Genomic DNA, 16,770 nt, shown 5'->3' on the forward strand with positions numbered 1-16,770 from the left:
AAAGAAAAAAAAATACTCTGATTTGTTCAGCACAGGGTTTTTTTTGTCATCAGAATATCATATGATTTATATTATGTTCATGTTTTCACAGATGATGAGTAAAGATCGTCAGACAAGGGTAAGACGTGTGTATCATCTGTGTTGATCATCTGTGCTTGAATTGTGTTGTGACACTTGTCTAATTGTAGCACCACCTATACTCTTCTGTAGTCACTTAGTAATTGTATACACATTTATGCACTGTATATGCATGAAACTGTAAGAAAAAAATGTGACTGCTCCCTATTTGGAATGAGTCTGTGGTGTCAACATGCACATTGATTTGCAGCATGCTAACACTATTTACATTCATCATGCACTCAAACTCTCGAAATTACACATAGGCGTAAATATACATTGATTCCAGGGTTGTAACTTATTAAAATTAGCTATTTTTAATTCTCTGTGTGTGTGTGATGTGTATGTGTGTGTGTGATGTGTTTGTTTGATCAATACAAAAAACAAAAGGAAAATAAGAAAGGTAAGGAATCTACATGTATTGTGCAAGTAATCATGCAATACTTATTCAAAGTCCAGTTGTAGGAACCCAAAGCATTTATGTTGTCTGTATTCATCTATAGTCCATGGGTACTCACAAATCCTGAGATCAGTCTCATATATCATCTTAACTTTATAGTTGACTTTAGTTACCTTAATTGTCTATCATCATGTGTAAAAGCTAACCTCAAACACTTCATTTAATGATTCAAAAAGCAATTATCTGCTGTGTCTGTGTGTGTGTAATATGATTTCATCGTAAAATTCCTAATCCATCTCACATCATACTTTGTATGGTTGCATGGATGTACACATATGTTTATGTATCACCCCATCACCCCCCCCCCCCTTTCCTTCCTACCTACCTACCTTTAGTTAACCTTAAGAAATGCAAGGTTATTTGTGTGCTCTCTCAGCTGGGAGGAGCCGATTCACCACCCATGCTCTTTTTGAGTGTTAAGGTTTTTAAAAAAGCACAAAGAGCAAATAAACTAATAGATTAAAATAGAGTGTGTATAATTGTTTGTGTGTTTCTTTACTTTTATTTGATAGATTCAAAAGAATTGTGTACGATAGGAAAGTACATGTGGTTAGTGTACAGTAAAATTAAACGAAAATATGCAAAAAAATAAATACATAAAATGTATGTTTTTTCTAAATTGACTCGGATATAAAAATTGGCTATTCTTCTGCTTGATGTTGATAGTGTAAATAAAAACTGTTTGATGACTACTTGACCTGCAAATTTTCCAAAGGGCCTTTTAAAGATGTAGCTAAAGTGTATATAGTACATGTAGTTATATTCAAAGCTTCAGATCGAGCTATTGATTCTTAATGATATACTGGTATTAAAAAGAATAGATGAAATGAAAATAGTGAAATAATAGAGATGTAAAAAGAGACGGATTATCATGTTTTTATCTAATGATCTTTCATCCTCTCCATCATAACAATAGCAAAACTACCAATACATGAAGCAATGTGTGGAGAGTGGTCCTATCCCTGTTATGGAAGAACAACGGTATACCAACATCCTAAGTTTGGTACCCTCCCACCTCCAAGAGTCTAAGTACATGCAAGAAACCATACAGGAACTGTTCACAGAGGTACAGGGTGACTTCCACAGCAGCATGATGAAATCCATGAGTGAGTTTATCAGAAAAGCTTCTCGCATTAAAGGCCATTGTTTCACAATGTTTCCAGTTTTAGAAATCTGAGATGCATGGCCCTACGTGTTATCAGTGATGTGGTGTATATAAAATTGAAGCCCCCCAAAAAAATTGTGCTTCAAAATGATCATGAAGGGCTACAAAAAAGTAAAAATCTTTGAGTGACTGGTTTGGCAATACTCATTTTCCCAGATAAACTGTAGTGTTAAAACAAATCTGTTCAAAACTGTTTGGCAAACAGTTTTTGACAATTTTGATATTTTTTGACAATTCAAATCATAATAATATCTTGATAATCAGACAAAAGTCATGGGATTCCTGACTGACTGACTGGTTGTTATTATTATAATGATTATCGCAGCATATGAGCTAAACCCAGGATTTTGTTGAGAATCTGAGGCAAAGATACCAAATCCCTTTAAGGTTCAGGTCCTTGCCATACTGAGATATTTCACATTGAGCACCATTTTCCCTCTTTTTATTCAACCTTTTTATATTACCAGTCATTTTTACAAAACTATTGTACTCGGAGCATTCAAATTTTAGTTTTAATTAAATTTTAATATATATTACCTTTTTCCTCCGAATTGGATCTGTAGAGATCATAGTTACCAAATACGTCAAGTCAATTCAGAATTCCAAAAATATAATGTAATGTAATGAAGTAGCCATTGTTAATGATGTGTTATTTTTTTGATACGTAAGACAATTTAATTTTGGATTTTCATCTTGATACAGCACAACATGTATTGGTCAAACCAAATATAAAAGGGCTTGAGAAAGACACAACAGGAGAGCCACCAGCAGAACCAGTGTAAGTATTTACTTATCAAGCATGTGTGAAAATTAAACTGGGGGGCAATCAGTCATTCAATATGATCTTTTCTTTTTTTTTGGGGGGGGGGGGGTCATGTTTTCTAGCTAGCTCCAAGCCTTTTTTTGTTGTATTTAAATTTGAAAATAAGTTCTATTGTTTTATTGACTTGATCTGTCCAAGAATGGATATTTCTATTTTTTGAATAATTTCCAAGTTTCTTCATGTTTGGAAAATGTTTAAACAAAATTAAAATGTAAGATGTCTTTTGTGCATTAAAGAAATACACCTACCTTTGATATTGTATTCATGATAACACCTTATAACGAAGTGGTAATATATGGATTAAACAATATGGATTATCTGTACTCTACAGTGGTCTCGACTACTCCAGCCCTTGGCACAACGACTTCCTGGATGCGGTGGAAGCGATGCAGTGCAACCTCCACGTCACCCATCCTTCCATGCAGATTGTACTGGGCATGTGTCAGACGAGCCTCGGACAGCTCCTGCTGGTTGACCTGAAAGGTCAAAGGGCACAGGGGCCAGTAGAGTGCGAGCACCTGAAAAATAATGTCATTCTCGAATGTGAGAAGATGGAAGAGAGGTGAGTGACCTTTACAGGCTTGTTCGCAAATGACGCAATGAACCGCTGCCCAAAAAAAGTTATTTTTTAAATGTGTAAAGTGAATGGCAATTTCCCACATTAAAGGACTTGCTCATAGTCACTTTGCTGTGTGATACAAGATACAGAAATTTGAAGCTTTTTACCCTTTACATCATAGTAAATAAAAAAAAAATGCAGCGTCTCATATCTGAAGGAGTCTTAATAGCAGGAAACATGCTGTAATTTAAGTTTCAGGTGAATACACTGAAATATAAGAATTATTGTGAAATAAATCATATATTATTATTTGGAATGATAGAGGGATATTTATCTAGGTGGTCCATGAACATGCTCTATCAGTAGCCATGCTGCCAGTATTTAAAAGTATTTTATAGGCAGTGATTTGCAATCAATAACATAAAGTCTTCAGAAAAATATCTCTGTGTATGGATTACAAGCTTAATTGTGATTTGGGAAACGGCACATTTCAATTCCTGATTTTGTTCTCTCTGCAGACTGATGCATAGCTGGTGGCCTGAAGTACTCAACGTGTTCATGGATAGAAAACGGTTGTCAGATGTCCCTACCGAGCAACTAGAATCTTTCTACTGCAGTGTCTCAACTCTAATATCGAATCAGGTAATTACTTATAGTTTTAGCTGTGTCATTTGCTAATTGTTACGATGCACCTGTATACCTCACTAAGAATGTTCTTTGTATTAATGATCTTCATGTATTTATATTCATAATTTACCAATTTCATTGTACTCAATTGAAAGATGTTTATAATCATGTTGAAAATGTATGTATTATATCAAATCAACCCTTTGGTTGCTACAAATAAATAAATTAAAGGGAAAGTCCACCCCCAAAATAAGTTTATTTCGATAGAGGCAGAATAATAAGAAAATCAGGTGAGTGAAAGTTTGAGCAAATTCTGAATGAAAATAAGAAAGTTATGAATTATTGAAGTTGTGATCAATCAAATACAAATTGGCAACTCTGTGACTTATTATACGAGCTCTTCTTCATTTGCTTTGTGCATAATATTCCATAAAATCATGTTTTCTTCGTTATTGATGACGGAATATATATTTGTTTCTTGCAGGGGGAGTATAGAAACATATTTGCAATTATTATATTTAGGGTGCATGTATGGTTGAAATTTTTCTTGAGGGAAAATGAAAATTTTAGATTTTTTTAGTACTGAGCAAATGGAAGTTGAGCTCGCATGATACGTCATAGAGTTGCCAATTTGTGTTTGATTGATCACAACTTCAAAAATCCTAACTTCCTTATTTTTAATCGGAATTTGCTCAAACTTTCACTGACTTGTTTCTCTCATTTTTCTACTCCTATTAAAACTAACTTAATTTCAGGGTGGACTTCCCCTTGAATATTAAGAAGCAATGTTCATTTGTCTCATTTACTCTTATTCTACATCGCTGTGTGATTATGTTGTAACTGTTGGGTATAATTGAGTCCTTGATTTTGCACTTCACACAGCTGAAAAAGCTGATTGCACGATCCATCGAAGCATGGGTGGAGCTGTTCGACATGGAAGACAAGCAGAACCTGCCCATCTTCAAGATGGAGCTGACCTACGACAACGACAAGATGGAGTTCTACCCGTACTACTCGGACCTGGAGGAATGCCTCCTCTTCGTGGTCCTCCAGCTGACCAAGACCATGCAGAGTGTTCCCACTGTCCAGTCCTGGCTCTCCGGGACCAACGAGCTCAATAGCATCGATGCCATGGTGGCCGAGCATGTTGTCACGGCAGCCAGGAGCACACTGAAGGAAGCCTGCAAGGTGAACTTCGAAAAGCCCAGTGCCCACCTGGATTCTTACAGTAAGCATCTCTGTTTAAATATGCATCTATATGTAAATAATACTTACGGTACTCATACAAAATTAACATTGCTGATTCATGATTAAAGATTACCGATATAATCTCTCCAAATCTGTTAATGATTAATCAAGATTGTTGGAAGTGGCATTCGCTTCCTTGCCCACTTGGAGTGCATTATAGGCTGAATATCTAAAGCACATTTTCACAAAATTTAATCGTTATCACTGGTAGTTGTAGAAAATCTGATGATTTGATATTGGTGTTCCATTATGCAAATTCCTTGTTTGACCTATTACCTAAGCAGCTAGATTATATGTAGCATCTTGAACCTTAATGAACTTCACTCCAAGCCAAATTTCTTTACACCTTGTGAGGATTGATATGCTCAAGCAACTACATCTCAAAATAATACCCTTTCCCGTGATTGTTTCTGATGATTGTGAAGTTTAATCTTTTTTTTCCTGCCATCTTCCAGTGGAAAAATATGAACATCTGTGCAGCGGAGAAGCTCAGTCCAAGGTCGATAAATTCCTTGAAGATGAACACACATTTGAAGAATACTGCCAGGTAAGCCTACCATGAGATGAACCACATTTACACTTAAAGCCTGTCCATACTAGTTTGGCCAGGGGGGATTAGACCTGCCTGCAAGGTCACTGACGGGTGGTTATGGCATTAAATCAGTTCTCAATTAACTTAAGAAAAAGAGGATCATGGGGGACCAACAGGCACCGATTAGGCATTGTTTGCTATATAGAGGGCACAAGTAGCTATAAGTAGTGCAGTGGGGCTTTAAAAGATGAGTCCCGATAAGAACACTTAATCAACCTTGACAGAGAATCAGAGGAGTGTGATGGTTTCTTCATGCTTTGGGGGTTTGAATAAGTACTTTCTGTAAACTTTGATACATCTCTCAGAAATGCACATGAAAGAATTTGATACACTTGGTGTGAGTACACAAAGCAAATCCAATGAAAATGTGAGAAGACACCAATGATTTGTAAATTGGAATACTATTTTTTTTAAGATATCAGTAATAAATCTGCTGGCTTTTTAATTATTGTTGCATTAATCAAATTGCATATACTTTTACATCACAATCAATTTTTTTTTTACACTTGCAGTATATTGAGGAGTTCCGCAACTTGGCTAAAGACATCATGAGTCTTGATAGCATCGTTCACTTTGACATGGTTCGTCTAGATTGTGAGGATCTTAAGAGAGGTCTGGCTGAGAAGTCTAGGGGTTATGCCAACACACTGCTAGAGAGAGTAGCATCAGATCACAGGCAGGAGAATGAAAGGTGAGTTAGGCCTAGAAAAAAAATGTTGTTTTGCCCTTTAGGTGCCAAAATATGGGTCAGTTAAGATTTTTTAAATTTTGTTTAAAAACTTTTTTTTTTAATCCCCTTTTTGGTTGTTGTTGTTATCGGCGCTATCCATCGATTCCGATGATTTCCGGCAGGCTGTGTGTAAGAGCGTCTTGCTCTCACTTCTGCTGCTCTACGTTTCTGTGATTCTGATACTTGGGCTGATATTTCTTAGTTTTAAATACATTTTTTTCTTATAAAAAACGGTTTTAAAAAAATCCGACCGTAGATTTCAAGATTTTTGTGTTAGTCGCAAAGGGCAATTCAACATCTTTTCTTTTTTTACACCTTACATTGTGATAAAGGATTATAATATAAAAAATAAGTAATATCTATACGGTCATGCAGATGATGCAGATGATACAGTGAGAAATTATGGAAAATTGAATTTTCTCTCTAAAATACTGCGAAATCATGCACTCACTTTTTAAAAATTGCAACTGAACCAACCAAACTTTTTCCTTTTTCCACCTAATTATATAGCATTTGCACAGAATTTGAGACAATCAAGGATCGTGCTCTGAAGCTTCCCGAGAGCTCAGAAGATATGATGGAGATGGTTTCTTACATTGAGAAGGCTCGCGTCGAAGGGATCAAGGGTCTGAAGGAGCGCATCGACGGCAGCAAACGCAAGATGAATTTCCTCTTGGACATCTACCTGTTCCAGCCAGAACACATTGAACTGAACAAGACGGTGCTCATGTGGCCCAGCAATATTCAGCCCATCTTTGATGACAATGAGGAGGTTAGAATGATTATTAAACTATTGGTCGTACACACTGAAAAATACCAAACTATAAGAATACTGGCAATATGGGTTTGGAGATGAGAGAGGGGTGGAGGGTGAATTTAGGGATGAATTATATAAAGAGGAACATTTAAACAAATGCTATATGTATATCATTTGTCAAAGCACCAAATTCCTATATTTCATGAAGAGCCGGAACTCTGAGCAAAATATCAGTCCTCTGTTGTTTTAGGACTTCATAATCACTTTTTGCTTTCCTTTCTTCCATTTTGTTGTTTTAGTTGGTTGAGAAATCCAAGAAGAAGGGAGAAAGTGAGCTCTTGGAGAAACGAGAGAAGCTCATGATCGAATTGGAGAAGATTCGCAAGAGAGTAGCAGAGTTTGCGGAGTATGGAGAACTAGACATGATGGTTCAGTATGTCAATGACGTCAGAGCTGTTCAGAAGAGGCTGGTAGAAGCATCAGAAACCATCAACTTCATCAACAAGGTATTCTTTCAAGCTAAATATAATACTTATTGTGGATATAGTATCAAAAATAATATCGCTAGTGATATTTGTTTGTCTCGCAATGTATGGTCAACAAGGGATCTAGGAGATCACGACATTTCGTGCGCCGCTGCAACACTGATAAAGTATATTGTAAGCAAGCGTCTTTTATACTCTACGGATGGACCGGCGGTCAAATAATTAGATCAATAATTAGAACAATAATAGAGAAGGCCTATTGGCTGAAGCACACGGGTGCGGGCCGGCTGGATGGGGAGTGTCATGGCGGTGTATCAAACACATCCAAAATTTGGGGAAATCGATCACGTTGTCTATGTTGAAATTATTGGGATTGAGACGAATATTGATAGCTTTCTTAACCCTCCATGTGTACCAATGTCGTTCTTGGGAAAGGCATTCTTTGCTTCCAAGATATTGTTGGCTCTGTTGTACATCTCTAGCAAATCATGTGTATGTGATTAGGGTTTACCTTTATAGAGCTGGAAAGTTACATCATCCAGTTATGATAAGCTATATTGTTTGGTAACTATTACAGGGAAGTAATAGTACACACATTTATCAATGACAACTGTTGAGTCCTATTTTAATGTTCAATTGTTTTTACTTTGTGCCAGGCCTGATAATTACCCGATTTTACCCCTATTTTCTCTATTTTCCTGATTTTTCCCTATTTTTCCCTATTTCTCACTAATATTATTACTCAAAAGGGGGGGGGGGGGGGGAGGGGGGGGGAATGTTGTAGAAGTCATTTTTTTCCAAATTTTTTTTTTTTTTTTTTTTTTAAAGTTAATAGGGGGTTGAGAAGGAAAAAAATATCCTCATCAAACTTGTTGCATACCGGCTTCATATGTATTTATTTTGTTTTATGTTTTCAGGAGGAGAAACTGTTCAAATGGGATGGGACTGAGTATCCAGAAGTTGATCAGATAACCACTGCCATCGAACCCTACCAGAGGCTCTTCGGTCTGGTTGTCAAATGGCAGAGAGCAGAAAAAAAGTGAGTTACTTCATGAACTCTCACCAGGAACGAACATTTTTATTTTGCATCCTAGTATTGGAAATTATATCGGAAGTGTAGCCTTAGAACCTAAACAGAGCACAATGTAATAATGTACATGTACTGTACACCAAGCATCAAAGTTACAATTTAATTGACTACATAGATTTAAAATTGGTCAATAACAGTGACTATATAAAATTATCTTCATGATTTTTAAGCAATGTAACAAAAATGGAAAAGACTCATTTCAAATAGTATAGGAATGTAATTCTTGGTTTTTTATATACACGTATAATATAGGATTTCAGTTTTTGTACATTAATTGACTCAAATTTAAATTAATGTGCAATTAGTGATAATCAATTGAAAATGTAGCAAATAGATGCATTAAATTCTCCCTCTTATCTTGATCCTTCCTCAAAATAAATTTGATCTCTAACTCCAAACTTTGCCCTCATCTTTCTTCAGATGGATGGATGGTGCTTTCCTGGAGCTCAACTCCGAGTCCATCGAAGGAGAGGCCGATGAGTACTGGAGAGACATCTACAAGATCACCAAGGGCTTCGTCAACGCCAAGAAGAAAGAGGAGGCAGAGAACAACAAGGCTGCGCCACCAAAGAGAAAGAAAAGGGATGATGCAGTGGAGGAAGAGGCTAAACCAGCAGAAGAGGAGACGGGCTGGGCGGCCATCAAGGTCTGCAATACAGTACAGGAACAAATCACAGAGTTCAAGGTGGGTTTAGTCAATGTCAGGATTGTCTTTAGTCTGTACTTGTTCACGCATGTGTAATATCAGAATAGCTGGACGGCCAAATTGTATTTAGTGTTTGTGTGCTATTTTGTTTTCCATTTACTCCAGTTTTAAGTTAATAAATTAATGTCTTTCTATGATATTCCCATGGTCAATAATGAAAACGAAAATATGTCTTTGAAGTCTTGATTAATGATGACAGTTTTGATGGAACAAGAGGCACATAGCTACACGTATTGAGGACCTTTTGCCTATGGGCAAAGAAAAATATCTATAGATATTGTTTTTTACCTAGTAATTGAATGTGATAACGTTATTTTTTGTATTTTAGGAATTCATTCCCACCTGTGCTGTCCTGTGCAACCCTGGCGTCAGGACCCGTCACTGGTCCAAGATGTCTGACATTGCTGGTTTTGACTTGACACCTGATTCAGGAAGTACCCTGCGTAAAGTGCTCAAGCTCAACCTCGGGACCTACATGGAACAGTTTGAATCCATTAGTGCAGCAGCTACAAAGGTATGGTGCTTAAAAAATATAAATTGATCACTTGATTGCGTATGTAGTGAAAGGGGGTGTAGCATGACGAGACTACTTGCCTTTCCTGTGGCCTGACCTGGGGGCCAATCAGGTATAAAATGACTATGGACGACGCGACCGCAGTATCCACGTGCATGCAACATACGTATAACCAAAGCGTGAGGAGAATTTCGGTCTGTTTTGCGAATGCTAGCATGCACTGACAGTTAATCAAGTCCATTGGTTTACTTGCAGTTGTCCAAAAGAAGTGGCAGATGGCATTAACCATTATTTGCCACGCTACACCCCCTTTAGCAACATTTATTATAATGTTGTATTATACTAAATTATCATAACAAGCAATCGTGTATCTGTTTTGGTATGCTATCAGTCAAAGAGCAATAGGATACTTCTCATCTGCTTTATATCCTCTCTATAGAACAGTTACATTTATTTAGTTAAAGAAGTTACTATTGCAACCGTGATGTAAACAAGTGATGTAAATGGGTACCTGGCAGGAATTAATTCCTTGAAATGCTAGAGCGCCATAATGGCAGCCTTGCTAAAGCCAGGGTAATAATCGGGAGCGCCAAGAGGGTCAAGCCTGACAGACATGAGCGCTATACAAGAACCCACCGTTATTATTATTATTATAATCCCCTACCGTAAAGCCAGTTTATGTCTTACTATGCATATTCCTTCCGGAATTCACTCTCATTCTCATTTGCTCTGCTACAGGAATACTCGTTGGAGAAAGCCATGGGTCGCATGCTTGAGGACTGGGAGGCGGTGTTCTTCGGACTGACCGCTTACAGGGACACAGGGGTCAAGATCCTGGCATCCGTGGATGAAATCCAGACCATGCTGGATGACCAGATTGTAAAAACCCAGACGATGAGAGGCTCCCCCTTCATCAAGCCATTTGAAAAGGAGATCAAGGTAATACATGACAATAAAGGTTTACCGGTGTATAGCCTTTTGACAAGGCCTCGTTGACTCTGGCTAAGCGGCTGAGATGAGTCTAGATACCCGGAGTGAACGCGCGACCGAATGACGAATGTCATGAGGCCTTTTGGAAAGTGGGTTTCACTGCTCCGCATGAATTATTCATAGATACATATTAGTAGGCCAATACGCCTACTTTGGATTCATTGACCAATCAGAACGGCGATCTCCTAGTTGGCTTCGTTCGTGATTCGTTCCATGTAGAGGTCAGTGGTCAGCGGTCTTAGCACGTACGTATAGTAGGTCCATGTTCGCACTACGTAGAGTTTACTGTGTGTGTGTGTGTGTGTGATGGATACTATATGCTGACGTCGTGCTAGGATACGTTCGCTGATTGGACACTACGTTTTCTGAAGCGAGTTCCAGTCGGAAACAAGGGTTAACATAAGAAATCCAAACCAGATTGATAAAGGCCACAGGTCTGGACAATTCGCACTGGTGTTCATTCAGGTTTTCGCGATTAGTCTCTTTTTAGTCGCTCGGCGTCTATCAGGCATGTGGCCTTGTTTAAAGGCTAACCGGTGTATGGATTTACCCAATCCTGTTATTGCCTGGAGTTAGTTCCTCCTCAAGTGTAACCTTGAGTTCTGATGATGACAGAAGATAAGATTCCATACTAAAGTTACAACTACAATCTTCTAAATAAATTTAGTAGAAAGTGTATGATAGTCGAGGAAAGAGCAAAGACAGATAAGGAAACCACACTAGTCTTCCTGACCTTGTACCAAGCAAGACACAGTTTTAGTGAATAAAACTTCCACCAAGTTTCATTAAGTATTTACATTTTGTGGTCAAAACTACAGTATTGGTCAACTTCCAGACTTTGAGTCCGGAATAACTTTGGGCAAGGTCCTCTTGAAACAGAGTTGCCTCAACAGAACTAATGCTTAGCTTTGTAAATGAACAGATTCTTCATTTCCATACCAAATACCATTCACATTACATTATTAGGTCCTCTTTAATAAGAAAGGGCCTTCAAGAAGGTGAAAAAATGTGTTTAAAACGTCTGTTGTTTTGTCTTTACGTCTGTTAGGTCTGGGAGGAGAGACTGTTACACATCCAGGAAACCATTGATGAATGGTTGAAGGTACAGGCTCAGTGGCTCTACCTAGAACCCATCTTCAGTTCAGAAGACATCATGCAGCAGATGCCCGAGGAAGGTAGACTCTTCCAGACGGTGGATCGTAATTGGAAGGACATCATGAAACACACCTCCAAAGATCCAAAGGTAAGATCGAGATACAAATGTTACACACAAACAAACTAAGCTTGTCGCTTTAGTTTTTCCATTTCACTCAAAAGATTGTTTTAAGCCCCACTGCACTACTTACAGCTACTTGCGCCCTTTATATAGTAAACGATGCCTAATCGATGCCTGTTGGTCCCCCGTGATCCCTTTTTCTTATGTTAATTTAGAGCTGATTTGATGAGATAACCACCTGTCAGTGACCTTGCAGGGAGGTCTTATACCCCCTGGCCAAACTAGTGCAGGCTTTAATGTAACTCAAATTGTGAAACAAGTTCCAAGAGAACTCTATAACGATCTAGCCGGAAGATAAGATTTGTCTGACCAGAGACATAAAATGACCTGCTTCTTCTACAACTACCATCATAATTGAAAAACTACAGTCTCAGTTTAAGAAAATCAATTCATTCTTTGGCCTTTGATTATCTAGGTTAATCGAGGAATACATATTTGTACCATAGCCATTACCTAACACTGCTTGTGTTTTACTTTTGAACTTGTTTTAGGTGCTGGCTGCTACATCCCTGACAGGAATCCTAGAGAAGCTCGTGGATAGTAATGGCCTACTGGATCGGATCCTCAAGGGTCTCAACGCCTACCTGGAGAAAAAGAGGCTCTTCTTCCCCAGGTAATATCATACTCTTAAAGAGATTGGGTATCTCTCCCTCAGATTCTAAACAAAATCCTGGATGTAGCTCATGCTGCAATCATAATTATAAACCTGTAGGTCAGTCAGGAATCCCATGACTTTTACAAGCTAATCGCCTGTCTGATTAGCAAGATATTTATGATTGGAATTCGTAATTTCAAAAAACGTTTTCCCAAAGATTTTTATAACACTACAGTCTTATTGGGGAAAATGAGTATGGTAAAACCGGTCACTCAAAGATTGTTCTTTTTTGAGGCACTTCATGATCATTTTGAAGCCATTTTATTTAGGGCTTCAATATTGAACCATATTACAGACACTGACAATATGTAGGGCCATGCATCTCAACTGGGAACATGTTGAACAATGCCTTTAACTAACCTTCAAATCAGAATATGCTTGCGGTACAGAGATCAAGTGCTCTCCATATTTCTTCTACCAGATTTGAATTTTAGTTTAGCTTATTTGTTTCTTCCTTCCATCATTTCAGATTCTTCTTCCTGTCCAATGACGAGATGTTGGAGATTCTCTCCGAGACCAAGGACCCACTGCGTGTCCAACCCCATCTCAAGAAGTGCTTCGAGGGCGTTTCTAAGTTAGACTTTGATGGTGCACTGGACATTCATGCTATGTTCAGTAGTGAAGGGGAAAAGGTATGTCGCTGCTTTAAATGACTTATTCATGTATTAACAGATCCTATGTGAAGGTTAACATAGGAGAGTAGAGTACGAAGATGAGACTGTTCCTTCAAATAATCTACTGTTCAGGGTGCAGTCAGTTTATTATGTTCGAAAGTGGTGACTCGATCTCCACATGGTCTACGCCTATCCGAGGTACAAAGTGTTTTTCACTGTAACTTAGCATGTCCCTATGAAATATTAAGGGCATGTTCAGACACAACAAAGCCTTTTTGTTTGACAGGGAGACGCTCTGCAGACTTGGCCAACTTGCCTCGATCCTTAAGATTATGCCTCGGTTCTTTAAAGTGGTACATTTAGACAATGAATTGTGGGGAAATGTCTCATTAGTTACCCTGATCTCTATTATCTGGTTGTATTCCTAGGTCAAGCTTAGTGATGTGATTTCAACTTCTGAAGCCAGAGGTGCTGTTGAAAAATGGCTACTGCAGGTTCAAGATGTCATGCTGAGGAGTGTCAGGGATGTCGTTGAGAATGCTCATGGGGTAAGATTCTAGTTCATTTTGCTTTGAAAATAATAATAATAATAGTAATAATAGCTCGTATTTATAATGCGCCTAATACTTTGTTTCTAGGCGCAGAACATATTATTACCCAGTCATCGGATTCAGGCTTTCTCGCACACAATGTATGCACATTCTCCACTCCCTGGGGAGCATTTTGGCCAGTCGCCATTTAACTAGCGCCACTTGCTCATCCAACCACATTAACTTTCGCAGCCTACCGGGTACTCATTTAACACCTGGATGGAGAGTTACAAATGTAGATTAACGTCTTGCCAAAGGTCATTAGTGCCGCGGCGGGACTCGAACCCCGTACCTTGCAATCTGCAGTCAGGTGACTTATCCACTAGACCACAACACTTTTACAAAAGATATGATTGCACTTTATCTGTTGAGTCTTTCAAGCCAGTCTTAATAAAGAGACACCATGTAGGAATATTCATTGTAGTGCAGAGATGACTGCTGGAGCTAATTTCATTATTTTCTCTTTGTAAAACAGTATTAGGATAATAATCGGTCTTATTCTCTGTGCATTATAGGCATATGCTGTGGAGCCCAGGTCCAATTGGGTTCAAGAGTGGCCAGGTCAAGTGGTCATCTGTGTCTCCCAGATCTACTGGACGGAGGAGGTGCACGAAGCCATACGTGGTGGCCCTCAGGGCTTGAGGAAATACTACGACAAGCTGGAGTCACAACTGCAAGACATTGTCGCTCTGGTGCGTGGCAAGCTGTCGAAGCAGACACGTACTACCTTGGGAGCTCTGACTACCATTGAGGTGCATGCCAGGGACGTAGTGGAAGACATGGCAAATCAAGGTACGACCAAGAGATTTGAGTTGTAACAGCAAATTAATCCAAAGTATTATAAAGGCCAAGGTAACAACAACAGAAAAGAAACTGATTGCAATTTTTCTCTGATAGATGAAAATTGTAGGTGGGTATATATGGCTAATTTTCGATGTATGCTGTGTTCAAGTACCAATACCACAAAAAGAAACGAAAGGAGTATGTATCGTTTGATTCAGAATAATGCATATCAAAATTTGCTTTGTGTTTTGGGATAAACTTTATTAATAATAATAATAATAATACATAAGATTTATAAGGCGCCAAATCCACTTGTCATTCAAATGCTCAAGGCACAGCTTGCGCAAAAGATGAAATACATGATAAATATACACAAAAGTGCAATAGGAAAGGTACAGACATGAAAGGTAATGGTAATCAATCAAAGCTAAATTAAACAGATATTTCTCAAGATTTCGTTTTAACACTTCAGCATAACTGCTATTTTTAATCCATTGAGGGAGAGTATTCCATAATGAAGGTCTAGCATGAGCGAAGATTCGCTCCCCCCACTTTCTTATGCTCATTGCAATTACTTCTATTTTCGCTTAAAAAGTGTGAAATGGTACGTTATTATTATAGACTACAATAATGACCTAACTCTTCTCTGTTTCTAGGCGTAAAGGAAGAGAGTGACTTTAACTGGTTAGCACAGCTGAGATACTACTGGGAGGACAGTAACACTCTTGTTCGTATCACCAATGCTACTGTCAAGTATGCCAATGAGTACCTTGGTAACTCTGGAAGGTGAGTGTCTCTCCCTCCCCCTTCCCCCTCCCCCTCCCTCCCCCTCTCTCTTTTAAATCTACTTGTAACGTATCAATTGTTGGATTTCATGGCTTGTATGACAAGTACTCCTTTTGAAAACAAGGGTTATTTTAGGAAACAAGTGTAGCACTTTAAATGAACAATGATAGCTACATTATATAATTAAGGTTGATGTAAATGTAGGTAGTTAGAATTGATATATTTTACAAACGATGAGTATTATAAACTTTTTGTTATATCTCTACAATGTGAAAATTGTGAGGTTAGAGCCCCCCCCCCCCTTCCCCACGCCAAGAAAGAAAAAAACATGTGCTGTTTATACACATGATGTTGCTACTAAACAACTGATCGATCTCTAAACTGTTCTCTCAACTTAGGTTGGTGATCACTCCTCTGACTGATCGATGCTACCGTACCTTGGTCGGTGCTTTACATCTCAACCTTGGCGGTGCCCCGGAAGGTCCAGCTGGTACCGGCAAGACTGAGACCACCAAGGATTTAGCCAAGGCCCTGGCTGTCCAGTGTGTGGTTTTCAACTGTTCCGATGGTCTGGACTACCTGGCCATGAGCAAGTTCTTCAAGGGGCTTGCAAGCTCCGGTGCCTGGGCCTGCTTTGATGAGTTCAACCGTATCGAGCTAGAGGTGCTGTCTGTTGTGGCCCAGCAGATCCTGTGCATCCAGAGAGCTGTAGCGACACATCAGGAGACGTTCCTCTTTGAAGGGACAGAACTGGTCCTCAAACCGTCCTGTTTTGTGGCTATTACCATGAATCCCGGTTACGCTGGTCGATCTGAGCTACCTGACAATCTGAAGGTGTGCTTGCAAACATGTCAAGATCTTTGTAGTTTTTCTTTTGCTTTATACCTTAACTACTATTTTCTGTATGATTGCATTGACACAATTGGAAAAGAAGTTTAACTTTCAATAGAACTGAACTGAATTATATGTTTATATCATTCATATTAGAAAGCAAATAACATGTTCAAATGTAGAACAAATGTAACTTTAATTTGTGTATCTCAAATATACAATTAGGAATCAGTTAGAAATCAACCATCAAAATTGATACCGAAATACAGCACATGCCAGCCATGATTATGAGATATATTTGTACTTTGTGCCCCTTGATTTGTTTTTATTTATTTATAATTCAAAGTTTATAGAATCACTTTTGTTCCCAGA

General features: G+C 38.4%; 1 protein-coding gene across 2 annotated transcripts in view; it reads left to right on the forward strand.

Annotated features, from left to right (window-relative positions):
* LOC576226 (dynein heavy chain 12, axonemal-like) overlaps positions 1–16,770 on the forward strand; it is a 57,421-nt gene that overhangs the window by 4,246 nt on the left and 36,405 nt on the right. For both annotated transcript variants that reach the window (XM_030972455.1, XM_030972456.1), the window contains exons 3-23: positions 92–118; positions 1,494–1,683; positions 2,445–2,520; positions 2,897–3,127; positions 3,643–3,766; positions 4,634–4,979; positions 5,455–5,546; positions 6,104–6,282; positions 6,832–7,093; positions 7,378–7,584; positions 8,481–8,602; positions 9,074–9,338; positions 9,688–9,873; positions 10,612–10,812; positions 11,912–12,106; positions 12,631–12,752; positions 13,264–13,426; positions 13,837–13,956; positions 14,514–14,790; positions 15,438–15,567; positions 15,966–16,401. In XM_030972455.1, the coding sequence (XP_030828315.1) occupies positions 92–118; positions 1,494–1,683; positions 2,445–2,520; positions 2,897–3,127; positions 3,643–3,766; positions 4,634–4,979; positions 5,455–5,546; positions 6,104–6,282; positions 6,832–7,093; positions 7,378–7,584; positions 8,481–8,602; positions 9,074–9,338; positions 9,688–9,873; positions 10,612–10,812; positions 11,912–12,106; positions 12,631–12,752; positions 13,264–13,426; positions 13,837–13,956; positions 14,514–14,790; positions 15,438–15,567; positions 15,966–16,401 (3,951 nt within the window). The remainder of the gene's footprint in view (positions 1–91; positions 119–1,493; positions 1,684–2,444; positions 2,521–2,896; positions 3,128–3,642; positions 3,767–4,633; positions 4,980–5,454; positions 5,547–6,103; positions 6,283–6,831; positions 7,094–7,377; positions 7,585–8,480; positions 8,603–9,073; positions 9,339–9,687; positions 9,874–10,611; positions 10,813–11,911; positions 12,107–12,630; positions 12,753–13,263; positions 13,427–13,836; positions 13,957–14,513; positions 14,791–15,437; positions 15,568–15,965; positions 16,402–16,770) is intronic.

This window comes from Strongylocentrotus purpuratus, unplaced genomic scaffold (genome assembly GCF_000002235.5).
Source record: "Strongylocentrotus purpuratus isolate Spur 01 unplaced genomic scaffold, Spur_5.0 spur5_scaffold_6, whole genome shotgun sequence".
In the NCBI taxonomy this organism is placed as follows: domain Eukaryota; kingdom Metazoa; phylum Echinodermata; class Echinoidea; order Camarodonta; family Strongylocentrotidae; genus Strongylocentrotus; species Strongylocentrotus purpuratus.